This window comes from Phaenicophaeus curvirostris, chromosome 8 (genome assembly GCF_032191515.1).
Source record: "Phaenicophaeus curvirostris isolate KB17595 chromosome 8, BPBGC_Pcur_1.0, whole genome shotgun sequence".
NCBI lineage: Eukaryota > Metazoa > Chordata > Aves > Cuculiformes > Cuculidae > Phaenicophaeus > Phaenicophaeus curvirostris.
This window is the reverse complement of record NC_091399.1, coordinates 32987459-33015391: the sequence shown is the minus strand read 5'-3', so window position 1 is coordinate 33015391 and position 27933 is coordinate 32987459. Positions and strand designations below refer to the sequence as shown.

The 27933-nt window shown below is 40.8% G+C and overlaps 1 protein-coding gene across 2 annotated transcripts in view; it reads left to right on the top strand.

Annotated features, from left to right (window-relative positions):
* The window catches only part of SLC1A7 (solute carrier family 1 member 7), a 55155-nt gene that overhangs the window by 21380 nt on the left and 5842 nt on the right, over positions 1-27933 (top strand). For both annotated transcript variants that reach the window (XM_069863159.1, XM_069863158.1), the window contains exons 4-9: positions 7313-7355; positions 8243-8462; positions 12337-12436; positions 14042-14275; positions 22749-22943; positions 26072-26206. In XM_069863159.1, coding sequence (XP_069719260.1) covers positions 7313-7355; positions 8243-8462; positions 12337-12436; positions 14042-14275; positions 22749-22943; positions 26072-26206 — 927 coding nt within the window. The remainder of the gene's footprint in view (positions 1-7312; positions 7356-8242; positions 8463-12336; positions 12437-14041; positions 14276-22748; positions 22944-26071; positions 26207-27933) is intronic.

Genomic DNA, 27933 nt, shown 5'->3' with positions numbered 1-27933 from the left:
GAGGATTTCTGTTTTCGTGGGAATCTTGAGCACTCTTTAAAATAATTACCTATCCCTCTTTTCAAGTTAAGGGCTATATTCTGTTTTATAGAGATTGTATTTCTTCCTGCCCATTGCAGGGGTTTGGAACTAGATGATCTTTTAAGGTCCCTTCCAACCCAAACTATTCTATGATTCTATGATTCTTGAAAATAGGACAGGACAAATCCAGTATCTGATGTAGACTGGAAAAAGTCCAGGCTGTGCAGAACCAGAAATCATACTTTAAAATGGTTATAGCTGAAGACTGAATTGTATGCACATACAATAAGATGTTTAAGAGTACATGATGCAGGATTTAAACTATGAAAGAACTCTTTAAAGCAACTTTGCCCTACATTCATTTATCTTTTGCCTAAAGCCTTGTGTACTATAATAAAAATACTTACCTGTCCCCTATGGCAAACGACCATTTTGTACTCATTTCATATTGCCAGTTTTCTATTATATTACAAAGCCAACCTGGTGCCAGCACTGTTCTGCGCTGTACGTGACCAGATTTTCACATCTGGTTAATTTTGAACCACTTCAAGCTGCACAGAAGCAAGTATTTACAAAGAACTCTGAATCCACTAAACTCGTGTTTCCTATTTGGCACTAAAGGAAACCAACATGGATAAAAGATAATTCCATTATGAAAACAATGCTAAGGAGATGGACTACAAAGTAGTTTCAGCTCTTTGGTCAAGAGGCCTTGGTCAAAGAGGGGAAGGTACATGGAAGCCAGGAGTTAAAGCTGCGTTAGGAAAGCTGTTACCCTCTAAGGGAAAAAATCATCCATCCTGCTGACAGTTGGCCTAGACATCTTCCAGTGTAAATGTACATTTTTTATGAAATAACTTCGCCTTACTAGAGCCATAGTGGAAATAAGTTGGGCCTATCATGTTACCTTTGATATGATTCAGCCTTTTCAGGATTTCTAAAGATGTGATGTACTTGTGCTTACACTCCAAAGAATGATTTTTTCAGAAAGCCATAACCCTGTTAGGGCTGTGTCAGGACCTTTTCTTTGGATAAAGGGGTTCACCCTCCAGATCCCTTGCTGGAGCAGAGAGGCCATGCAGCAGTGTCACTCTCAGTACAGGTAAAAATTCCATAAAGTTGGGCAAAATGATTCTACAATGTAAGTTCTACTCTGATAAACAAAAAAGACAAGCGAAGATCAGTGATTTTTGCATTCTATTAGTATCTTTCATCAAAATAATGAGGATTTAAATGCCTCATTAATTCTGCAAAAGCCTTATTTGGTCATTGTAGCAGAAGACAGTAAGATTGCTACTGAGAAATGACATAAGGCACTGGAGGTGACTACTGATATGCATGGCCCATCCTCCCATGGGCTCTGAGGTAGGTCAGTTGTTCAGTCTTTCTGAATTAGATTTTGCCCTTGATTTCAGGAGTGCAAGTCCTGGTGGAGCCCACTGACACCAGTCGGACAGTATTTCAGATGTCTACCCATATGACTAAGAACAGCATTTGTGGCTCATGGTACAGTAAACGTAGTCAGGAGTCTACACAGCTGATGAGGAAATCATGCAGAGAACAGCAAAAGCAAATGAATTTTTGAGATTAAGAGAAAGTCACTGAACTTTGAGAACCTCAGCCTATAGTAAATACAAACCACAGTACTGTTCATTCTTGCGTACAGCTGTAAAACCTGGAAACTTTACAGTTGCCATGTCACCCTACTCAGACTCTTCTTTTTGTCTCTCTGTACCCTTGCACAGAGTGACAGGGTAAGATCTAAAACACTGAAGTATTAGAATACTATCAAATACTCTTGCAAGCTCAGCTATGCTAATTTAAAACTGGGAGCAGAATGTCCAAAGCTGTTTTATGCCAGTGCAAATATAGGCCAATAAAATGAGTACATGTATGCAGCAAAAACCCAGTCTGGTGAATTAATTCCACAGCACGGGAGACTGCAGCCAACTGCTGGCTGGTGTGGCAAGGATTAGTTACTGAATAACATCAAAGCCTGAGAGCAAAACCTGGTTGCTGCTGCAGAGCAGAGGGTGCCCCAGAGGGAATGAGTGTTGTGAGGCAAGGAAACAACAGCTGCCATACCTGTGGCTGCTCTTACACTAGAGCAGCTGGCCTAATTTCTTGTTAAAAAGATCTGCAAAGGCCGAATGCTTTAAATCAACAGATGTTGTACTCAGGACTCATTTTATTTCTAATAGAAGTTATCCAGGAGCCATCAAACTGGCTCTCCCAGTAGCTGTAGACTAATGTCTGTGGACACTTCAGCTAACAGCCTGAGCAGTAAACAGTTTAACAGTGCTCATATTCGTATCACTACTGTAGTTCTCATAGTCAGCAACCTTTGGAAGAGAGCAAGAGGGCTCCCACATCATGGGGGCAGTGCCAAGGCACAGCCTGAGCTGAAAAATAGCTTTCTAACACAGTTCAGCTTCCTAAAGCATCAGAAATCTAGGGGAACAAAACCGAGCAAATAGTGCTAATTGGTAGGTTAATTGCTCGGTGGCAATGGAGAAGGAAAGAAGACCTCCCACTCTTTGGCAGTGGTAAAGTGCTAAGTATTCCTGTGTGTAATGGGAAGCAGCACCCTCAGAGATGCTCTTTATACCAGGTGCTGTCTGTATTTGATACAAGTCTTCAGGATATTCTTCAAATTCCATGGCTATCAAATTGCAGAACAGATGTTGCCTTAGTCAAACTCAATGCATCCTTACATCTGAATCCTCTTATCCTATGCAGAACTAAGGAATGACTCCAGAATCTGCTGGTGGAATGAACCAGCCTGTGCATGACAGCAGGATACAGTCAGAGGAAGGTGTTTAGTCGATCACTTGTGTGAGTCTGCTGTTGTCACAGCAAATGCAGGCTGGGCACGCTGTGCCAGCTGTGGCTCAATAGTTTATGGTCTGTAAAAAGTTCGCTGAGCTGATATGGAAGTTTCATGCACATTCACTCTCTTGGCCTGTGTTAAGTGCTTCTACTCTCTCTGGCAGAATTCCTGAAGCAGAAGATGCCCTGGGAAATGTTCTTCCTCAGAGCGGACAGTATTTAGCTCTTAGTTTTTTATGTAACCGGAAACCATATGTCTCAGTTTCTGTTTTACAATTGTATCATTATCTTAGACCTAAATTCATCTATATTCCACACCATCCTCACTCACTGTTATTCACCATGTTTATTTCCCTATTGTTAAGTGAAATTATTTTTGTCAGGAATGCTGAATTGTGCCACTGAGGCTAGAGGTAGCGTTGCTTGTTCTAGAGAAAAGAATGCCAGGCTACTTTAAGTTTCCTGCACTATTATTTGTGTCATGTATCTTGTAAACAATCTGAAATTAATGCTGGAAATTTAGAAGCATTTTATCTGCTCAGCTCTTTTAATTGAATAAATGCAAAAGCATTTATAGGTGGAGACAGCAATGAGCGGCTCAGCTTGAATTATTACTTCGTAAGTGCCATCAGTGTCTTTAATTCTACATCAGTGATAAACACAGTGCCTGTTCTGAGAAGAGACACAGCCTTGCTTTATGACCCTGATACCAGATCCATCTGGTAGATCTTTACCTTGGTCAGAATTGCAGTAAAGCCAGTAGAGAGCTGCAGGGGCCAGTCTGGTTGCAGGCTGGATGCTTGGAAAATAGGCAGTCAGAGATCGACAGGCTGCAACAACTTGCCATCAGTTTTGTAATATGTTTGGACAGATGCAAGTGTCTGGATTTTGTGTTAGGCTGAGGCGCCCACCCCGGTGCTCAGGTCTGGTGGGCCACAGCCCCAAGGCAGCCAGGCAGGCTGACAGTGGTGATCGTCCCACCAGCCCTCCTCATCCCGGCTCCGTGGTAAAAAACTAATGCCCCACTACCAGTGTCACTTCAGTCTCTGGTTCTGAGACATTCCCAGGAGATCCCTTCCGAACAACCAGCTCATGGCTGGAAATAGGAATGTGCAGCAAACATACCTCTAAATTCAGAATTTCTCAAGTATTTCTAGAGAGGCCTGACTGAAACAACAGATGCTTCCAGTCACCTCCCAGCTCCAGGTGACAATTTGATACTTTCTTTTCATCATTTGTTTTTATTCCATTAGCGTTCTCATCCATGAAGCACTCTCTTGAATGCTTTTAATTAACAAAACAAAATTTTGGCTAATACTGGATTTTTTCAATCCAAGTAAACCAGCTTAAAAATGAAAAATAAGCCGAAGCTTTGGCAAACACATTCAGGTCAGCCCTTCAGTAGATAAATCATGTAACTTTGGTAAGGCTTGTCTCAAAGACTGGATCACAGTGCATAATATATTAAAAAAATATTGGGAGAATTCCAACATCCAGTATTAAGTGGGTGGTTGTAATTCCTGTGGGATAAAGAATGATAAAGAAACAAAATGCTTTAATCCTCTGCAAATTTGTCTAACATTTAATCTAGCTACTAACCATATGATATTTCCTTTCTCAAGCAGTCTTAATTTTTCTTAATTCTACTAATTAGGACTATGAAACTAAAGGAGAAAGTGGAAATAATCAGCAATTAAATTCAAATTTCTTTGTAAAGCTATGTGCAATGTTGATATTCAGAGCTGTGCAGGAATCCTCAAGTACAGATCTGTGCTTTCAGAGTAATTCACATTCACCTGACAGGTCAGAGCCCGGTCATCACACTAACACTGTGCACTCCTGTAGCACCTTTCATGGGATTGTCTCAAGTCATAAAACAAAGACAATTCTGTACTAATGAAATCTTTCACATTCTGGAAGCAGAATGCCCTTACAAGGCATAATAAGGCATCAACTGTCTTTTCTCTCCAGTGCTTCCCCCCCCTATAAACATCCTCTCCATCTTCCCAGGTCCAGCTTCATCCAGCTGTTCTTCAGTTGGTCCTCTGTGTTAGCCAAGCCCCCGAGGCAGAGGCAGAAGGTTGTGTCTGCATCTGATAGGAGAGTGATGCACAGCTGGCTGCTGACTGTGTCTTGCTTTGGCTACGCATTCAACATTCGAACCAGAAGATCGTCAGCTGCATGGACAATTTGCAGACATAACCCAGTGCTTTGCGCTGTTTTTACCAAAGTGAAAGCTCTGTTGATGGCAGAGCAGCACTCAGATGTACAACAGAGCTTTCAATGGTGTAGTGAGGTTTGTTCATCGCTAACCACGTTACTACACGTAAGTGTAGTAACTACACGTTAAGTGTCTCAAGCTAAATCACTCCAGTTAAATGGAAAACTGTACAATGGGACCGCATTAATTTGACTAAACCTCACAAAGTTATGATAATTTCTGTACATGGCCAAAGCTGCTGTCCTCTGCTACCACATTCCCATAGCACACAGCCATCATCGTACCTGAGGGTTTTAAAAAGGATTGTAAAATGGAAGGAGATATTGCAGCGTACAGCACAGCTAGTGAACGCTGTTATCCTACAGGAATGACAGGTAGCAGATCAGGCTGCAAGGCTAAGGTAATTGTAGAATTTTTAAGATTGGAAGAGACCTTTAAGATCATCAAGTCCAACCCTTAACAAAACGCTGCCAAGTTCCCCACTGAACCATGTCCCTGATCTGCACTGTTGCCTGCAGGGAGGCAATGAAAGGCCAGGACAGTTAAAGTTGAGTAACTGAAGGGCCGTGCATAAACCTTGTATGTTGCCTGGCACCAACTTGTCTGTGTTGCACTGCTTTGCCCTAAAGCAACAGCCTTACTGAGATGACCAATGGTGCCTTTCTGTGTCTTTTCTGCTCTCAAACAGCAGGGCAACAAAACCCCCTCATTCTTCTCCCACTGCTTTACCTTGAAAAGGATAATTAGTTCTTTCTCTTTAGGAATTGTTCTCAGTGCTTGATTCTCCTGAAGGAGATTCCACCTCATAATTTTAAGTGCGGCCATAATGTCACATTATGATCACTTAAAATAGCAATAGAATTGTTTTCTTTAAGGTGATGCTGCACAGCACACTCTTTCTGTGACTCTATTAGCAGCAGGCATGCGCTACAAAGGGGAAAGCAGGTCTGGAAAATGTCTCACTACAGCATGTATTAACTCCGTGTGTGTGTGTATAGTGATTCTCTTTGGATTGAGAATGGGCTTTTCACATATACTTAGGTGGTGTCCTGCCATAGGGCTTGAGCTGAATTTTGAATAAAAAGTCTTTTGGTCAGAGAATTCAGAAGTTTCTTCTTGCATAAATGTATGCAAACAAAAGCATATGATTGGGTCATAGGCTGTCACTGTTTTCTACCCAGGGGTTCAGAACTTTGGGTTGAGAATAGAACAGTTCTGAAAATACTACTATTAGAATCCGCACAAATCTTGATTCCCAAATGCTGCATGGAAATACATGACTTTTTAGCTTTTTTTGCCTGATTATACTATGATTCCTCTTTGAAGCCTGCAGAGGGTGTGCTCTCCATTTTAAATTAGGATTGAATGTCTCTCTGCAAAGTAGTAATCTAACTCAAACAGAAGTTAGGAATTAGCAGAAAGCCAGAAAATAAGACAAGAAGAGCCACTTTTCGAACTGAAAATCAGTCTCACTGCAGGTCTCACAGTGTATGGTCATTGTCTTCCTCTGTAGCTGAGTTGTGAGCGAAGATGAAGCTGTTGGCCTCACTTCAGACTTTTGTTCTGGAGCCTTGGGAACCACTTAAAATAAAATTTAGCAGAGACTGTGCAGCTATAATCTCAGTTCTTTTAATAAGAATTGAGATCCTCTTCTTGAAAATAAAATTGTTCTTGGCCAAACCACTGCAAAGTCTACATCACTTATGATTTAAGTGATGAAACTGTATCAGGAGGTACTACAGTTTAGGAGTCATCTCACAGGGGTACTTAGAAATCCCAGATTAGATTATGCCACCCAGGAGTTTCAGGAATACATCCTTGAACACTGTCTTTGTCTTGAACAGCTCATTATCTAAATAGGGAAGAAAAAATACAGAATAAAGGAATATTCTTCCCCTTAGTTAGCAGACGGGGGAGGGAATGATAGCAATTATGTTGCCTCAGTTATAACATGAACACTGTGCAGAGCCAGAAACTGAAACTGGAGCTCCTGGATTTCACTCCAGGTGTTCAGAAGCAAGTCCCAGAACTTTAATTCTGAGGAACTGTCTCTCTGTTGAGCCTGTTCAGTCAAGTACAGCTGTATGGCATGAGTGGGAGAGAGTGGAAGACTTATGCACCCATCCAGCTTTTGCTCTCTAGGAGGGTAAATAACTGATTTACCATTTGAGACTTCAGACACAGTGAACAGAAGTTGTTTTCAATTCCATAGAAATTATTCTTATATTTGTTCATTTTTAGGAACATGTTTCCAGCCAATCTTGTTGAGGCCACATTCAAGCAGGTAAGTGGCTATATTCCTTTTACCACTGATGAAAGAGATGAGCCAGCATCACATAAAATATGTTTCTTCATAAAACAGAATCCAGGTACAGACACTGTGTATTATTTAAGATACTGCTAGTACTGTCAGCATTTAGGAATTTATGATTCCCTTTCTATTAGCCTTGGAAGCCTTGGTATCTGAAGGCAAAACAAGCAAGCAAAATATGCACAGTGTGACTAGAGAGTAGAAATGCACACCTACGTCAGCTCCACCTCCACCTGAAACCAGGTCCTTGAGGACCTTGAGAACAGTGCAGAACAATTTATGACAGTATTTCTAAAGCCTGGTTTCTCCTACTACAGGACTGCAATCACAGAGTAGCTGGAATCTCTTTAAGAGTGCTCAGTAACAACATGCAAAGGAAGAACAGAATACCATGTCCAACTAAAGCAACAAAATAATGTATTTGGGAAGAATCTAATTACTCAGATTGGAATTTGGCCAGGAAGCCTTATCGAAAATTTCTAAGTGAGCAAGAGGCATGGCTATATTTATTTCACCTGGGGGAAAACTTTATTAACCTTACCTCTGGTGAGACAAAGAGAAAGGCACTCAGAATCTCTAGGGAGCCATTCCTGGTTATGTCTGGTAGGAAAGCAGCTTTATCAGGAGATGGTGTGTTTGCTGCACAAAGGTCTGATTGTAGGAAACTCTGATTTTGTTATGCTTTTTCAAAAATTCAACTATTTTTACAGATTTCAGCAGCATAGAGAAAGGAGCTGTCATTCTATTCGTGCTTGTCCCTTTAACATGCAGATTTGTTGAAACACAGCACTTAGGAGGCCTCATTAAGCTATCAATTCCTGCTGGGCTATTATAATAAAAACTATTTTGTTTTCTTTCAGTATCGTACCAAGAGTATTCCCATCATTAAATCTAACAAAGCATCATCTGAAAGCACCACTCGTCGTGTTATAATATATGGAGTCCAGGACGAGAATGGATCCAATGTCCAGAATTTTGCCTTGGATATCACTCCTCCCCCTGAAGTGATTTACAAGTCAGAACCAGGCGCTAGTGACGGCATGAATGTGCTAGGGATTGTGATATTCTCTGCCACAATGGGTATGTTTCAGACACGTTTGTTTTGCAATAATTTATGTATCCATTTAAGAGAAAAAGGTAAGGGCTGGGCTGTTTGATTTCATGATTCACCTTTTTTAACTGCTTCTGTCTAAACTTTGTGGGGAGAAAGGCAAAGCTGTTACAGAGGTGTTCTCCCAACCCTTCAAAATCAAATCTTCAAAATCCCTCATGCCTTTTGTTCCATGCAGTTCTGTTTCCTGTGCATGCACTTACATTCTTTTTAAATTTTTTTTTCTGGATTATTTTGAGTTTTTATTGATGGACCATTTTTCCGTGGCTGTAAGAAACAGTAATAATGTGTGCTCAAAGAAGGCAGGAATTACTATACCAGCTCAGAGCCTGCTGTCTCACTCTCTGGTCAATACCAGAAATCCCAGAGAAAGTTTCTTGAAACTCTGAAATAAACAAGTCTGTAGCAGACTTTCTTTCCAAAGCTCAAGAAGTTAGTGCAGTGCTAGTGCCCAGATCTCCAGGTGTTGTATTGCAAGAAGAAACTTCCTGCACTGCTCTTGGTTCAAGGAGCATCTGGTTGAGACACCCCCTGCACTCATGGCCAGCTGTTTCACCCCTGCAGCTGGCAGTCGAAGAAAAACCTGCTCCCAGAACAATTCCTTGGCTAAAGTTCCCCTCACCAGGCAGAAAACTACTTTAGCCCTGGAATCTGCCCTGACTTCTTGTCTTTCCCATTCTAAGTCTACTTATCTATGTAAGAATACAATTCGGATACTAAGATTCAGTGATATTTCAAATAAGTGAGCTACAAAGCTATATTGTTTTATCGATCTGTGGATCTTCTCTTTGATTCAGAGTTCTTTATTTTATTTTTGCCATCCTGCAATGCTGATAGTTTATATCATCTAGTAGCTTATCACAGTGGACTCTAGGAGCTTCTGTCTGGCTAATTTATTCAGTTTCACATCCTGGAGGAACTCTTTGGTGCCACATGTGTTGTATTAGGCTTGTGGCTTAGGAAGTGAATTTGAAATGAACATGTCCTCATTAATCATGAAGTTCTGATGATTTTTTCAGGAAAGTGCTGATCAAAAATTCCTTATCTGAATTTATCCTTGGAAGTTAATGTGGTCACCAGAGGTAGTGCCATAGAACTTCTTCAACTGTATTTAGTATATTATGGTTCATACCAGCACAAGGGGTCAAAAATCAACCTGGAATTAGCAGATTTGTCTGTTTTTTTAGTTTCTCCAGAGGTGGTATTCCACACGGAACACTGCTAGAAATTGAGTGCAATTGTACAAAAACACAAAGTCACCGCAAACACCATTACAGCCAAAAAGTACTGGATATGAATGAATTAATTACATGTGCTCATTAGGAACAAGGGCAACTTTACGCTTCTGAGCACAGATCATTCATTGTATTCCCAGAACCGAACGTGTTGCTTTTACCATGCCCCTAAGTCTTGCTGTCCTGAGCTCAGGAGATGGAAGCTGAGAGCTGGTTTCTTCCTGGCTGATGTACAGAAAATGTCTTGGCAGAACTGCCATGTACAGCGCAGCCCCCGCTGCTGGGCAGGCTCTGCCTGTAGGAGCTGTGACCTAGACCTGAGACTCTACACCCTTAAAACTTGTCATCTACTAGTGACTATCTCAGACTGCTGTTTGAAGAAAGGATTCAACCAAGCATTTATCACTGTCTCTAGCTTCCTGTATGCCCCCACCTCCCCAGCCCCCCAAATGGAAGGAATGAAACAGAAGATATGTGGCTTGAACCTGTATGAAAGAACATCCTTCCAAAGTTTTTATTTATTGCAAAATAAATTATTGCAAGCCCTGGTGTTTTTTAACAGTTTTGCTCACTTTGGCTTTGTCTTACTTACAGAAAGGTCTTTTTACACCACTTTGTCATAGAAAACCAGCATTGAGGTGGATATGAGTTCTTATCACAGCTTCTTTAAGGTCCTTTGACAGCATAAAAATAGCATAAAGAGACAAGAATTTAGTCTTGAGCTAACTCTTTGCCTGAAGGCAAAGGTGAATTGCTTAGTAACCTCAGTCCAGGAGTAAATCCTGTGTATGACTGGCTGGGCTTCTTTGCCAGGCATGCATTAAAATGGGCAGCATTTGGCAGGCAGCGTGAGGTCAAGACACATGCAAACCTTTAATTCTGAGCTCAGCTGTGACTAGATGTACTACCTCTTCTTACACAGCGTGCAGGGATTTCTATTAGGAATTATGACAGTGGATAAGCGCTGAGATATCTGATATTTTTTTCTTGGAGGAGCACACATTTATTCATTACAGGGAAAATGTTTGCACTGAAATGGAACTTGATACATCAGGGCTGCAGACAGGAGGCTCCAGTCCTGCCTGCACACCTGTCTGTCCCACCAATAGCCACATGTTTAGGTAGGACAGCAGTTTTAAGAGTTTATTTCAGTTATTCATGTAAAATTAAATGAAGGCATTTCTTCTTTTTGGCATTATACATAATTAGAAGATAAGAGTCTTGTAAAACTGTCACCAACTAGGCTGGAAAAGCTGAACTATACTTAATGTCCTGTTATCAAAGATGAGCAACTTGCTTAATGAAAGAGTGCTGTTTTCTGACCTAAATGCTGTAGCTTAGATGAATATTAACGGACTCACATCTTGAATGTACTGTTATTGTGAAATCCCTGGATGAGGCAGCTGAAATCTTCCCTCCCTGCCTCAGGAGGGGATTGCCCTGGCAGCGATGCTGCCTGAGACGTGGCTCATGAACGCAGATGTGGGCTCTAAGGGACAGAGTCCAGACTCCTGCTCAAAGCAAGGACACTGCATATCCAGAAGTAGTGGCAGCATGCACCCCATTCATAGCCCCCTGCTTCCCCATGAAACTCCCTTCAAAGGCAGTCTCACTTGGTACAGCTAGATTTTGAAGGGCTTCTTTGAGCAATTAACTCAATTGCTTATAATCTTTTCAGAGAGAGATAGCAGAAAATTAACAATATAGGAAAATGACGTTTTATATATGCATTATTGGAAACTAACACTCCCTGGAGAATCATAGAATCATAGAATAACCAGGTTGGAAGAGACCCACCGGATCATCGAGTCCAACCATTCCTATCAAAGAATATATGGTTAGAAGACATCCCAGAGCTGTATTCCTTTCCTTTCTGAGCCCTGGGTACACATAAATGAGTTTTCTTTGCTTTCTTCTTTACTAGTTAGTCTGTATAGCAATTTGGCTTTTCTTGCCATGAATTTGCATTTCCTTACCTCCCCCAAGTTAGCAAAGCCTGACTGATTATGAGAGTCGGTTGTTATTATGTTAGACAGACAAGTACTAAAAATAAGATAGAGACTGCCTTACTCACTCCCCATTACCAGAACAAACTCAAATACTGGCTCTGCCTGGCAGCATCCCATGGGTTCTGCCTGGTTATATGCAGCACAGAGCGGTGAGACACACCAGGCACAGACAGCTTCCTTTGCTAGAAACATGTTTTTCAGTTGGTCTTCCACAGATCTCTCAGAGCAGATAAATTTCTCAGGGCTCTATGAAAGACAGTTAAGACAACAGGCTTGCTACTAGGGTGGCTAAATCTAAAGAACAGAAGTTTGCATGTACACCAGGAAGCTTTCAGGAAACTACAAATGAAAAACCCACTCAGCCAGGGGAGAGTGCCCTGTATGGAGCCAAAGCACAAGGCTGTCGCCTGGCTCTGCCACACTCTCGTGTTCGTGTAAGGTGAGATTTTCACATATCATGTCTGTTCGTACAGCCTAAAAATCCATATTCATCTAGTCATCTCCCACTTGGTTTACTATGAATTACAGCAGAGAGAGAAAGCACTGGGGCTTTGCATGAAGGCACCTGAGAAATTGAACCTGAATGCCTTTGTTTGCAGGTATAATGTTGGGAAGAATGGGGAACAGTGGTGTTCCTTTGGTCAGCTTTTGCCAGTGTTTAAATGAATCTGTTATGAAGATAGTGGCAGTTGCTGTTTGGTAAGTAACTGTTTTAGTAAGAATATCAATATTTTTTTTAAAGAGTAAGAAAATTTCAAGAGAATAGGATCCACAGAGATCTCATAAACTTATTTCCAGGGAAATAAATGGGAGTGAAAGATCCTTAGATTTGTAGACCTCAGCATTTGAAGATCCATCCACACACATCTTGTCCCTGGCTTGTACTGTCATTTTGACAGAGGCACACTATATATTACTTGCAAATAATGAAATGTTGCGTATCTCTGTGTGTGTGTTCTGTATGCACTAGGGACACTGCCAATCCTTGGGCATGCCAAGAGCAATTATAATACCTCCAACCCACACAAGTGAGGAGCATGATGTGATGACCAGACTGGTACTTGCACCCCTTACAGTGTTGCTGCAGTAGAAGCACTGGCCTGGCTTCAGCTTGCTCAGGAGAGGGCTGGGCTCCTGTGCTGATGTGACTGCACTGTTACTAGCACGTTTGCTGGTAGCCTGGCTATCTCTGCACTGAAGATTGGAGATGTGGATATCTCACAGTGGAGATAGTGCACCCTGAGCACTTGACACTCAGGATGTCTCTGGTCAGCAGAACAGCTCTCAATGAACAATCCTGGGCCATGTAACTTGGGAAAAGCCTTGCGAGCTAAATTACACTGAGAGCCAAATTACACTGAGAGCCAACTAGACCCGCCAGTCCACCTAACCCAAAGGTCAAAGGAACAGTATGTGACTGCCAACAGCAAAAACTGTCAGCTTAGCATTTTCCTTGCCCTTCAGAAGGTCCCCCAACGTGGCTCAACCCACTGTGGGGGGTATCCCACTACCGTCACTCAGCCTTTGTTTCCAGGTACCTGGTGCAGTCTGACTGAGCTGGGTCAGGGAATGAACGCTCGGTTAGATGGAGGGTAGTAATTTCTGGAATGGTGAGGGGGAAGTGGCAAGTCTCTGGAGATGGCACTGCTGCAAGTGGAAAATGGCTGCATGCCCCCAGATTTCTTTTTTTTTCTTTTTTTCCCTTCAATCTTAAGCTCTTTAAGTACCCATGGCTTTGGATGCACAGAAACACAACAGTTTTGATAAAAACACCTATCCCACATCCAGTCCAGAGGGGTTTCAGAAACTAGCTAGTCTTCTGCCTATCTGCCTATTCCAAATCAAACTCCCAGGCAGTCCAAGAGCACGTCTAATGTCTGTTGGTGTTTCTGCTGTGCCTTCCAAAGGCAACATAAACATTTACTTAACGACTTCCAACTAAAATCCATGAACACAAGTACATGAGCAGGGCTTCAGATTCATTCCCTCTCTCTCCAGTAAATGACCTGCCTTAAGCTGAAAAGTCAAAGCTGCCTTCTGAACCAAAGCATTTTAAAATTGTTCCATAACCTCAGCTGTGCTGAGGAGTACCTACATAAAAGATTGTTTACCCCACTGCTTCAAGCACAGTCCTCAACTGTGAAGGAGTGGGGCTTAGTCTGATAAAACTGTAACTCATCTGTGCCACTTTGAGGTAGAGTGCTGTTTCTGCACTCCTACTGGAAGTACAAGACTTCCCCATCTCATACTGTTCGGTGGAAGTGAGCTATCTCCTAACAAGCACTGTCTTTCTTTTTTGCTCAGGTATTTTCCATTTGGAATTGTGTTCCTAATTGCTGGTAAAATCTTAGAAATGGATGACCCTTCAGCCATTGGGAAGAAACTGGGTTTCTATGCCATTACGGTGGTTTGCGGCTTGGTGGTGCATGGACTGTTTATTCTGCCAATGATGTATTTCTTCATCACCAAGAAGAACCCCATTGTCTTCATCAGAGGGATTCTTCAAGCCTTGCTCATTGCTCTGGCCACATCCTCCAGGTATTACAAAATTTCCCAATAGATGCAACAGAAAGATTGCTAGATCCTTACTCCAAGTTTCTCTTGGGAGCAGCACACTATAGCTATACTGGAGCAGGTACAATTTTATCTGCACAATGGCCTGTGTCAACCTCACTGGTATATTTATAAAAGATGTGTCTCTCAACATTTGGAAGTTATGTGTGGGAGCCACTTGACAATAACGCTTGTCACATTGTTTTCCCTTAGTTTAAAAAATATTAAGCAAAAGTAGTTTTTCCTAGAGAAAGGAAATGAGGGTATTTTTCCATAAAAACAAACTTCGTGCTTCTACAAAGTTCATATATATAAAGGACACACAGTTTGTCCAGAATTCATTTTCAGTATTAGTGGAGAACCTCCTAGCTCAGTCATATGAAGGCATTTTACCCTTTCTGCTCATCTTGGTACATTAAGAAAAGGCTGTGATTGCAAGCTATTGTCCAGCACTGTGAAAGTATTTAGCTGTTATGCTCAAGGAATAATATATTCTGGATCCTTTTTAGGCAGGATGTGCAATGAGTTTTAACCATAGCTGAACAAAGGGACAGTGGAAAGGGGAAACAGCTTGTGAACTTTTTATGCAAATGATTCCCAACACAGATAAACAACACAGATTCCCAACACAGATAAATGGGTGTATGAGAACTGCTTGAAAGGGCTGGAATTGACTTGCATGGAGTACAATGACAACAACTAAAATAACATTCCCCTGTAGCCAGTATAATGAAAATACATAGCATCTGTGTCTGGTTACTCTGAAGTAACAAAAGCAGCTGTACCTATCACTTTTTATTCAGGAATGACATATAGGTAAAAGCTCTGGGAAACCAAGCAAATATTGGTTTAAAAAACTTCTTTTTAACAGTCTAGTATGGGCTGTTATGTAATCAGCGCATATGGGATTCCATAGGGCATCATCACTGATAAATAAATACGTGAGTTTTGCAGAAATCTAGAACTCTTCTGCAAATTATCTAAGTAAATAAGTACATAGAGAAATAACAATGTAACCTCCCTGAACTCGTGTTAGTTGATGTCATTCATTTTTGCTATTAATCCTCTGCAAAATTTATTTTTGTTACAAAACATTGCTTTGCCATGCGGTAATTACTGACAATGCTAAAAGAGAAATAATCTCTGTTTTACTGAAAGGACAATGAAAATGAGAAAACTTAATTTGTACTAGACGTGCCAGACTTGGGAGAAGATCCTAAAACATTTATCCCAAGCTCATTGGTCTGATTAGGGTCATTACAGTTCTAGAGAGGTCGAACAAGGCTGTCTGGGGCAGGAAGGGCGAATGCCAATGGCTGTTTCTCTCGCGAATATAGGTCCAGTGGTTAAATAGGAGTAAGGAGAGCAGAAGGGATGTATAGGAACTAAAAGAAAGGAGAGGAGAGAATGATTATTTCAGTACAGTTGGAAGGTATTGACTTGCCACAACTCTTCATTTTGCAAGGTGTTTTTATTTATAACAGGTTGCTCCAAAATGAGCTATAAAGAGCAACACACTGTGAAATACAAAGTCAAGAAAAAATTATGTGCTGGGTGGTGGTTTAAACTCTAATTAGACTTAAATTATGAAGTCAATCTTTCTCATTAGAAAATAAAATATTTGTAGCTTGAGATGACATTACATCCTTAGATTCAAGTAAGATGCTAATTTTGCACTCAAAGATGTTAGTGTTGAAAAAGTCTCATTCACCTTTGGCGCATTTGACTGTACCCTGCTCCCCTAAGAATTCTGTTGCTGAAGAAAGATATTGCTAACATTCAGGTTTCTTTAATCTGTGCCATTCCATTAATTCTATTCTTCTAGAAAAATATTTTTCCTTACAAATCTAATCTGATTTTTCTCGTTTCAGAAAAAAAAAGAGAGAAAGCTTTGCTCCTTGTTTTATCATTAGCATCTATAGAAGAGCTTGCCCTTTTTTTTCCTGTTAATAATCAACAAAAATAACCAATATTTTCATGAGTATAGATCCCTTTATCAAGGGAGGTTTAATCAAGACATATTCCATCATTTTAAAAAACAGAGTAGTTTTCTTGATTTTCCCTATTTTGCATCAGCATTGCATTTTGATGTTATAACCAGTTTACTTGTCTTCTACTAGTCTGGTAACTTCCAGGCTTTGTGCTTGTTTCTTCATTGGATCTCATCTCCTTACTGCATCTCTAGCTCTGAGGATATCAAGCCACTTCACGTTCATGAGGGTCCCTCTTTGCAATTCGTAATATATTCAGGTCCAGGTTGTTTGTGGGATGTTTTGAGGTTAGAAATGTTCCAATGCCATTATCTTCAATCATAGTAATAAAACAAAAAATCAAATATGATATGTAATAACCAAAATACACAACCAGATCTACATAGGTACACAGTGGTTTCAATTCCTCTGTTTTACACGAACGTCTAAGTTACATTACTGCTTTGAGAAAGTTCAACAGTGGTTGGTTCGAGAATTTTTAGATCATTTTTTTTTCTCTTACTACTTGTAGAAGCATAAGGAAAGAACATGCATGCTCTCTAGCAAACGTGAGCTCCTCTTATAAAAGATGAGCATATCATCATTGCAAAGCTTAACTTCTAGACAGCTTTCAGCCATGTAGGATGCCTATGGTTCATGTAGGAGCTCAGCTCCTCGTGAGGAGGATTAGGCTCCTAGGGAAGCATCAGGAGTAGCTACAAGGCAAAAATCTCAATATACAGAACTGGTGAGAGAGAGAGAACTCTCTCTGCTGGGCCTCTCCAGGATAAACCAATCTTGATGTTTTCCCCCTCTCTGTGTGCTTAGGAATATGATTTAGTGGTGAACTTGGCAGTGTTAGGTTAAGGGTTGGACTTGATGATGTTAACGGTCTTTTCCAACCTAAATGATTCTATGATTCTGTGATTTCCTTACCCCAAGCTGAGTGTCTACTGACAGTGGAGAAAGTACAGTGAATTCAGCTTTCCCATTAGCCTGCACTGACATTCACTCTCCTAGGCTCTGACTCCCAGTAGAGAGCCCCTGTCTTGGGGATATTGAGTATTTTGAGATAGTACTCTCTCCCCTTCCACTGTGCAAGGAATAATTCGTATTTATAGGCCCAGAGAGGTTGTAGTTTGGGAACAGAGCTCTGGTGCCAGTTGGCAGCTCAGTCTGTCAAGAATCACCAGCAGGACTTGCTGCCACAGATTTAGTATCTTTATTGTTAAAAACTAATGTACCACGGAAATTAAGTTGAGTCCCGGGCAAAGGTTCTGAACTTACGAATCTGGGGCTTGGACATGCCTGATGGATTTAGCTCTGTTTGCTCCTTCTTATTTATGTCTATATTTTGCAAATCCAACACAGGCCCAACATGGTTTTTAATGTTCTTCTGTTCAAAAATCAGGGCCTTTTCTAGTGATAGCTGAACTTTTCACCTTCGTTATACTGAAAGGAATGGATGCTGCACATTACTGAGCTGTTGCCAGAAGAACATGCACAAATAATTGGGGTTGGACAGGAGAGCTGCTTCTCCTGACAGTAAACGCATCTGTGTTTGGTTAAATAACACTCGCCACAGGGACATTATGTAACAGTCATAACGTGGGTATTGGATTTTCAGGTCATCTTAGAAAAGAACAAAGAGTTGATTTTCAGCATACTGATGTGTTTCTTGCAGATGTGTCTGTGTCAGTTCATGTCTACATCTAAAGATAGAAAGAAAACCACAGATCATTGTCCTGATATTCATTCCAGCTAGTCCGCACCTGTGGAAAGCTTTCTTTTTAAGCTAGAAGTCAAACTGAAGTATAAAAAACAATACCACATAAGAAACCCGAGAATGAAGCACAAGGGAACTTGAAAGCCACTAAACAGCTGTCTCATGGCAATGATTTTTTTGAATCTGAACATTATTTCAACCCATTTCCCTTTAGCGAAAGGTTCTACACCCCATTCTCATTCCTCTCATATTTCACCAGAAATCACAATCACGGCAATATTTTGTTTTGCAGACATTACTGGAGAGATAGGGGCAGAGAAATAGGAGATCTGTTATTCCTCTGTTCCTATGACTAGCACCGAGTCCCTGCCCCAGCCACCTGGCCAGCCAGCCTCTGAAACCAAACCCTTGGCCCCCATATGGGGTGGCTTTGCCAGCAGGCGCACATGGCAATGTACACAGATGCTCTTTGCTGTGTCAGTGAGGTGTGTACAGCACGTGCTGTCATTGCCCACCATGCCCTGCTCTATGTTGTTCAGGTTGCATCCCGGTGGATTTCTGACTTGCTTCCCCCCGCATCGTCCCTGATCCTATCACCCCTTATTGCACTGAAAAAACAGTATCTGGCCTACAGGCAAAATTCCTCTTGATTTTAGCTTTCCTCATTCCAATGGCATGAGGGAATTTTATTTTTCTAGGTCATCTTTCCATATCATTAATGAATTAAAGCAGCATCTAGTCAGTGGTACATCCCATCAAAAGAAGCAATTTTCATCTTCTCTGAAGCAAACAATAAAGCATGAGTTTTTCAAGGGTTTTGCTGCTTATGAAACACTAAGATCTTGGCTGTTGCACAGTGTAAATTAAAGGCAGATTTAGCAAAAGGGCGATGAGATCAGTTTGTTGATTTTTTGGAGCAAATAGCAAAATGCATTTGAATGATAAGATAAACAGAGCAGGCTGAACAGCTGTTCTTCCACAGTGACTAGCTGTCTTTGTGGCTCACACTAGTAAGAGCTTGGCCTGATCCAGCATTAGCTTATGCTCAGTCTCTGCAGCTGCAGCATTTTATCCTAAAATTGAGATAAGTCTGTAAAAATGTATTTTTCATAGTTCGAGATAGTGCTGGGAGAAGATACCTCTCCTTTTAGCTGAAAGCTGTACGACAGTTTTTAAAAGACTTAACAGATTAAGATCAGTCCTTTATTTTTCCCTCCTGATAAACGTTACATGTCAGGCTTTCATGTTACTGTCTCACTGTTTAACAGCAGATAAATCAGCTTTCGAGAAAACGAAATTCACCTTATTTAGCTGGAAAGAAAAATTAAAGTATTCCTGTGAGAATGTTTTTTCTTCAGCCATTGAAATGATATATTAATATGATTCAAAAATTACAGTAGGAACTTGTTTTTCCTTGCCATTTCTAACTCACCAACAGCCAAAGCCTTAAATAAGAAAGGTATTTTCTGATATGTGCCACATGGTACATAATGACTAAAAATGAACCATCATTGAACAAGACAACCTCTCCTAGGATACTCCACATTGCGTTTGTCACCTGTATTCAGGAAAAGTTTGTTCAGATTGAAACAGGCACCGAAAGGTTAATCAGGGATGTAAAGTAGCAACCTTGTAAAAGAAGACTTTAGAAAGTCTGATTGGCTTGATCCAGTCTGAGAGGGGACAAAACTGATTTCTAACAATATATATTGTAACAGCTGGACTGATTTGTGCAAGAAGTAGTGCATAAAACACATAAAAGCAAATTTAGTGCCAATTGAAGAAAATGTGTCTAGATCATAAATTCTCATCTGAACAGTGAGCTCCAGAGACCCTTCCAATAGGAATAGTTAGGATAGACAGCCTGCTAGCTCTGAGAAGTGGCATCATAAATTTGAGTGAAACTGTACGTAGTAGTTGCCTGTGCTCAGAAGATACGAGAATCTGTGTCCTGGAAATTTGCTTCCTTTTGGTATTTTGCACAGTATTTTTCATCATCATTGCACTTATATTCTTCCCATTTCCCTTTCTGTAATAATATTGAATAAACAACAAAACCAACATCTAGTTAAGTGCCCTACAAGTTTAACTTCTAACAGCACAAAATTAAAATGAAAGAAGCACCTGACTCCCTGTGAGATCCTGCACAGGTTTAGAATTCTCTTGCAAAACCAGCGTCATACATTCCATTTACAACAGTGGAAGTAGAAATTTGGCTGGTTGTGCCACTGATATGATGAGATTGTTTTTCACAATCTTTGTCACATCTCAACCAAACTGAAGGATGTCAATCAGTTTGCACTTTTTACAGCTCAGCTCGCAGCCTTCAGAACAGGAAGGAATTTAGGTTTAAAATTCTGGTATGTCAAAGTGCTTGCAGGGTGGAAAAGGACTTGTAAGATTACCTTTTCCTCCTCCTTTTCCCCGCAAAAAATTAGATGGGGTTTGTTACAGAAAAGCCAAGTGGCCAGGGAAAGAGTGCCCTTAAAAACAAGTAACCCTCCACAAGTGCAGTAGCTGCAGGGAAGGCAGGTAAGGAACACTAAGTTTAGTAATCATGTCCTGGTCATGCCTATAGTTAACAATATGCTTAAGTGTTACTGGGGTGGTCTGCTCCTAGTTACAGCTGCACAAGAGGTTCCAGTTCTACATAACCTATAAGGCCCAGCCGCACCACAGAATCACAGAATCACAGAATAACCAGGTTGGAAGAGACCCACCGGATCACCGAGTCCAACCGTTCCTACCAAACACTAAACCATATCCCTCAGCACCTCGTCCACCCGTGCCTTAAACACCTCCAGGGAAGGTGACTCAACCACCTCCCTGGGCAGCCTGTTCCAGTGCCCAATGACACTTTCTGTGAAGAATTTTTTCCTAATGTCCAGCCTAAACCTCCCCTGTCGGAGCTTGAGGCCATTGCCTCTTGTCCTGTCCCCTGTCACTTGGGAGAAGAGGCCAGCACCCTCCTCTCTACAACGTCCTTTCAGGTAGTTGTAGAGAGCAATGAGGTCACCCCTCAGCCTCCTCTTCTCCAGGCTAAACAACCCCAGCTCTCTCAGCCGCTCCTCATAAGGCCTGTTCTCCAGCACCCTTTCATTTTATGCACATTGGATGGTAAACCACACATAGGGAATTTCACTCATTCACAAATGAATGTGTGAAAAATGATAGGCACGTCCAAGAGATAAATGACTTCCAATGTGTAGTTAGGGGGGGTGACATTTCGTGGTGTTTGCTTTTCAAAGTAAATATTGATTAAATATTAGGAATGCAAGAATGAAAAAATTGAATATACCTCAGTTACTATGGGTAAACCAGATTTTTGTTGCTTCTATGACCTTTCAGTTTATTTGCATACTTCTGTCCAGATTTTCATAGCAGGAATTGCCAGGCTGTAGTAAATCATTCACCAGAGTTAGTAAGGTTATGAAGAAGAGAGATAGAGTAATGAAAGCATGGACTTGTCTTGTTCCTTGTGTTTCTATTGTTGGAAGCTGCTTTTCTTTCCAAACACTGTTACTTGCCTCAAATAACAGCTTGCACAAATACAAAATGACAACTCCTTCTCATGGAAACATTTTGCTAATATTTTCCTACAAATATGGGGTTAGGATTTCAGAGCTTTCAGAATGTCGCTGTGATTTTGTAGGTCACATATAATGACTGAGAAAGAATTTGTAGGTCAAATGTGTTATCCTCCATTAGGAACAGATAATGGGCATTATAAGATCTAGATATCAGAGCCACATTGCTTATGAGAGGCTCACTACGCAGTGACTGAGCAATCTGAACCATCCAAACTAGTGGAAAGACATCTATATTTCATGACTCAGGGCATACTGATCACAGTAATGTCATGATACCAGTATTTCCGCTATAATTACTTCTCTCTTTTAAAGAGGTAACTCTGGAATAACTTTAAAGGATTTTTCTATTTTACATCTATTTAAATAGCCCAAGATACTTAGCAATATATTAAAATGACTGGCAAAGCAAGGAAAATATTTTGCCATTTTATTATTGTCTGCAATGGTGTTAATTATTTTCTGTGCAAACTGATGTGCCATAAAGAATACCCCTTAACTCACTTAAATGCATTTTGATTACTCATGATATATTAGTGCATGTGACACCATATGGTAAAATGCAGAATGTTACCAAAAGGCTGATAAAATATAAACATGTTTAGGTGTATTACTATTTAAAAATGTATGAATCTTATTGAAAATGAGGAAATTTAAGATAATATTTTATTATCTCAATTAATGAAAACAAAAATAAGATTTTTTTTTAAGAGTCTGAAATCAAGGGTTAGAGTTTGGAAGCAGTCAATCTCATTTTAAATTTAATACCTGTCAAACAGTCTTATACCATTCCATGCCACTCCATACCATTACACACACGTATTTATACCTCATGTACATATGTATGCATTTTTTATATGACCTGCAATTATGTGATTGTTATAGGATCACACAAGGGACATGGAGAGATCTGTCCTGCCTCTTTCAGGAATGAGAGAATTACTTAATTGGGGGGGAAGCAAAGTTTGCACTTACACTAGCATTTATACATGTAACAGTCTTTATCCCTCTCAAGCAAAGGAGTGAGTTGCATGGCAAGTGGGTTACGCCTGCACATTGAAGAATGAGAAGGAGTGCTGGCAGGATTGGCATGTATAGAGGAGGTTTGCCACAATTGGTTGTCTTCCCCAGAAATAAAAATAATTCAGTGTCTGCTTCTCTCCGCTGTTTTGCAGCTCAGCCACACTGCCTATCACTTTCAAGTGCTTGTTGGAGAATAATCATGTGGACAGGAGGATCGCGAGGTTTGTGCTGCCGGTAGGAGCCACCATCAACATGGATGGAACAGCGCTCTACGAGGCTGTGGCTGCCATCTTCATTGCGCAAGTAAACAATTATGAACTGGACTTCGGGCAGATTATTACTATAAGGTATAAACCTCAAATTCCACAGGCTGTGATTTGCTTGTCATGTTGTGTCTCTTACGTAAGATTCCTGTGTGCAACAATGTTCAGAACAAACCTCATCTTTGCTATTACCAAAGGATCCATCCCTCGCAGGAGGATTATTTTTAACTACTGTAGAGATCACAGAGTGCACTAAGGGAAATTGTACTGGTGCCATTCAATAGAAGCATGTGGACACCAGGAAACAATTTTCTGTTTGAGGATAACTGTCTAATTTTTTATTTTAGGCAATCTATTGATAATTTACTAAGATTGTAATGTTTTACTATTATTACCGGTATTTAAAATGGTATTTTAAATGCCAGAATTGTTTTCAACTTTAACTCTGGTTTGCATCTTTACATGAGAGGAAAAGGATAAAACCCCACAAAACTAGAAGTCCTCTATCAGATAACAGGGAATAAAGTGTTAGGAAGCTGTTTGTGAAACCCTGGAGGAGTAGGGGCACAGGGAAGGAGGACAGCTACTACTATCAGGGGCAAGTTTTCATGAAGATGTCATATCACTTAATTTTTTTTTAAATGTCTTCTCTGCTGCTTGTTAAAGCAGAAAATTTCATAAACAACCATGCTCTCTGTGGGTAGAGAGTGCTGTAGCTGTGTACTCTGTCCTTGAAAGGTCTGTAAAGGATCCAGAAGACTAGAAGATCCAGCTGAACAATTACTGCCAAAAAACTCCAGTGGCTGCCAAAGAGTGCCTCGGGGACTGAAACCTGCAGGTTTCCAGCAGGGAACAAATGATTAGAAAAACATTCCTCATAGTCAGAGCCTTGAGCAACATATTTGAGATCTGCTTACCTACCCACCCAGTGACCTCATCACTGCCCCATTTACACTGCTGGGCCTTTCCCATGTTCTGCTGGACTTCAAAACCTTCATGACAAGAGGAGGATAGTCCTGAGACTAACCCAAGGTGACAGCTGGGCTTTGCTAACAGGCTTCTGGAAAGATCTGGTTGGACTAGAAGCAGAAGAAATAAATTGTGCCCATATGAGCTCTTGCCTCAGGCTGTCTCTCTCTCTGAAAATTACTGGAATGACCCTGTGCTAAAATTTAACCTTTTGTGATATTGGATGCAGGGATGTTTTTATAATGTGGTCTCAAAATATGGCCCAGAGCGTGGGCAGACATTACACAAACCTTGAAGTAGAGAACAGTGATTTAAAAAAAATAAGGAGAAGAGGGTGATGGCAAATGGGTTGTAAGATGTTCTAGCAGAATCCTATTTATCTCTTTATTTTCACTGCCTGTTTCAAGTGCTAGTACACAAGAACTAAGTGTAGACAATAGAAGTGCAGGCAATAGAAGGAAAGTACAAATGAAGATTGGAAATCTCAAAGAAAGGAAAAGAAAGAAGGAGGCTGAAACAAAAAAGGGGAGTAAATAGGAAGTCATAACGGATTCAGTACCTTGAGTATCTGAAGCCAAATTCTAACTGTGTTTTGTGGGCCATGCTTGCCCCAGTTCTTGATACTTTAGGATCTGGAGATTTGAAATTCAACTCTTTCTGAGTGACAAGATATTTTTGCCAGAAGGGGAAAAAGTGTTATAAAAATGATCGGCCTACATTGCTCAAAATTTGTTTAATCCAGGTTGACAGTTTATGTCAATATGATAGTGCGAACCTAGATATAGCAGAAAAAAGAGTGTAAAGATCGTATTCCCATCATTTGAGCCTGTTATAGGAAGAAACATCTACATTAAGGTAAAAAATCAATGGAAGAGCAACTTGCCTGTACAATCTTACTTAAATATTCCTATTTTTGCCCCTAGTTAAGCTATGAGACTTTGTGACCTGAACTGTCTTAGGAGGCAGAAGCAATCCTAATCAGCTAGCCAGTTCAGAGCACTAGTTGGAGAACTTTTAAATGTTCATTGTATTTATCTCATTCAGCTACTGAGCTACTGAGCTTCTGCCCCTTCCTTTCTATCTGTAGTTGACCTATTACAAAGTTATTAGGATGCTCTCCAAGATAACTTTTTTCAAATCTAGTTTTCAATGCAAACATGCAAATGTGTTTTATTTTATTGCAGGAAAGCACTTTAGTTGTAAACATGGATGCTGCTCTTCTGGTACACTGTACAGCTGTGAGCAAGATACTGGGTGTCTCTGTGTCTCATCTTACATATGGGTTAATACTGTTACCCTCATTTTCCATCACAGGAGGTTGATGAGACTTAAATGCTTGCCAAAAGCTCTGTAATTCTGGATTGATGAATGCTGTGGATTATCAGTGTATATGCTTTATGTCATCCTTTTACAATTGTCAACATTCTGTTTCTGTCTTTCTGCTGGATGGCCCAGCTCTTGGAAGTGACCAGATGGGTGGAAATTAATGTATACAGTCACTTTTGCTCCTGGAAAAAGGAATGAGGTCCCTTCCCTAAAAATAGCATTATGAAAAAAGTATTAAGCCTGCCAGGTCCACTCTTGCCCTGGTGTCCCATTCATTTCTGCTTGCCTGGCTGAAAAAAAAAATGGTGTGAAGGTCAAGCAAAAATACTTTGCAGAAACTGAAAAGGCACGGTCACATTCACGCTTGCTTCATATTTAGATCCAAGTATGCAAAGCCGTGTGCTATACAAAGACTTTACGCTTGGCCTAGCCTCTTGGTGATGGATTGACATGAAAGGCCCTTTCCGCAGGCAGCCGCGGATTCACCTGGCACAGCAGCTGCCGAGGGTGACTCAGACGTCTGCTGGGAGTCTGCTGCCAAGGGGAAACAGCAATGAGGAGCGCTGGCAGATTCGTGGCACACACCGCTGCGTGGTGCCACGAAGCTGACATCACTCAGACAAGCCCACAGCCTGTCTGCCTTCCTTTCTCTGCGCTTCTGTGATATTACGAGATGGCAGAACTCCCCACCAGCCCTACGGCTGCAAAGGTGGAGGGTGAGAATTTAGCACTGGGTAGGCAGCTTGCCCTGTTCTTGCTCTCTGACCTGGCTTCTGTCCACAAAACTCTGGCACTTCTGTGCAGTGGCTTGTGTAAGAAGGGTTATGGTTTAGGAAAGCTCCTGTAGAAACAAGATGTGGTTTCATGCAGAGCAATTTATCGCTGGTAAAACTTATTCCTTTCTTTTTTTGTTGAAGTATCACAGCAACAGCAGCAAGCATAGGTGCAGCTGGCATCCCGCAAGCTGGCCTGGTGACAATGGTCATTGTTCTGACCTCGGTTGGGCTTCCAACAGATGACATCACGTTGATTATTGCTGTCGACTGGGCACTGTAAGTAGCATCAAGCTTTTGAGGTTTCCAGTGTGGCAACATTGCTAAAAAGGCAAATGGTGTCCAGGGTTATAGTGACACAAATACACATAAGAGCCATGGGAAGAAATTATTTTGCTTAAAATGGTGCTACAGTTATCCTCAGATAAAATACTCTGCCAAAGTGGGCATTACATTGAAAAAAGACAGAGATAAGTGAGAGGTGGTCTAAATGAGACTTGGACAATATGACCTACAGAGAAAAGCTGAAAAAGCAGAGTTCATTTAGTCTAAAAACAGAGCAGCAGTTTCTGATATAAATAAGATCAGTTGTTCTTCACATTCACAGGGAGGGCAGATGAAGAATTAGACAAAGTAACTAGCCTTAAGACAGATCCCAGAGAAACTTAAGAATTATTTTTATCTAGAAGAACAGTCAGGCAATGGAAGTAGCTGCATCTAGCCTAGCCGAAGGATGGTTGGAGGACCTTCATAAGAAGCTTTAAGGTCAGGACAGACAAATGTCTGTCAGGTGCAACTCTGGCAACTTGCCTTGGACAGGGACAAGGGGCTGACATTCCTAGGAAACGTAATTTGCCTACACTCTGCTTATCAGCCCACTGACAGTTCAAGGACAATATGTCAATGTAGTGATGCACTCTGCAAAGAGGCATGAGCCCCTGTGGAAGCTGGCGAGTGCTCCTGCACCAGAGATGCCACTCTGCCTGCAATGGCCACGGCAGTACAGTAGGGGCTTGTGCTCTGTAGAGCTCCTGCTACTGTAACTAGAACCATGACACAGTCAACCTGAATGGAATACTTGCACTTCACTGCAACAGGACCGTTAACATCTTCCTTTTATCACAGCTCCTGATGCAGTTCTGCTTTTTCTGATTTCAGTGCTGAATAGGCAGCAGCAACTTGTAGCACCCTGTGCAGAGCTGTGCTTGACAAGCATGACCATTCTACAGAGAGGTCACTTTTAAAATTTATAAGGAGGGATTTGTTTGAACTCTTATATAAATGTCCATAAATCAGTCAAACAATTCTGAATAGTCTAGGAAGATTAATGGTAAAGTACCGGTCACTAGCTCATTAGCATTTCAATTAACTACACTAACTACCACATGCATCCACAACGTAACAGTCTGAATTATTTTTTATTTGATCTATATAATATATATCTCCATTAATACAGTGGAGTTTCATTTCATAAGGGTTCTGGGTTAAAATGTGCCACAAGCCCATTCTATTCTATATCCCATTTTATTTGGCTTTACACCACTGATTTTTTGTACAAAGAATCTTGAGAAGAAATTATACTTTCCTGTTTAGTGTAATAGAATATTTTGATTATTATTATTATGATTATGAACATGAGTATGATTATTAATAGTCATTACTGTTGTGTTGTATGCATATTTTAAGACATACTTTATTTTGGTATATCAGGAATATTCTTCTGTGAAGAATAAATAATACCTGCTGTGGGCACCTAAACTTGGGAATGGCAGTTCAGATTTTAATAAAACAGCTTTCCTAACGCTAGTCACTGAAGCATAATAGCTAATTAAGCACAACAAAATCACAGTATTTTTAAGCTGTGTTACAAAAACCTTTGCCCTCTATATTGCTCAGTTTTCGCCCACCTCTTGCGACATCAACATTTCATTGTTTTTCCAGGAAGTCTTCCAATGTATATGGGAATTATGCTTCTTTTTCTCTTTCAAAAGTTTTCAAAACAACAG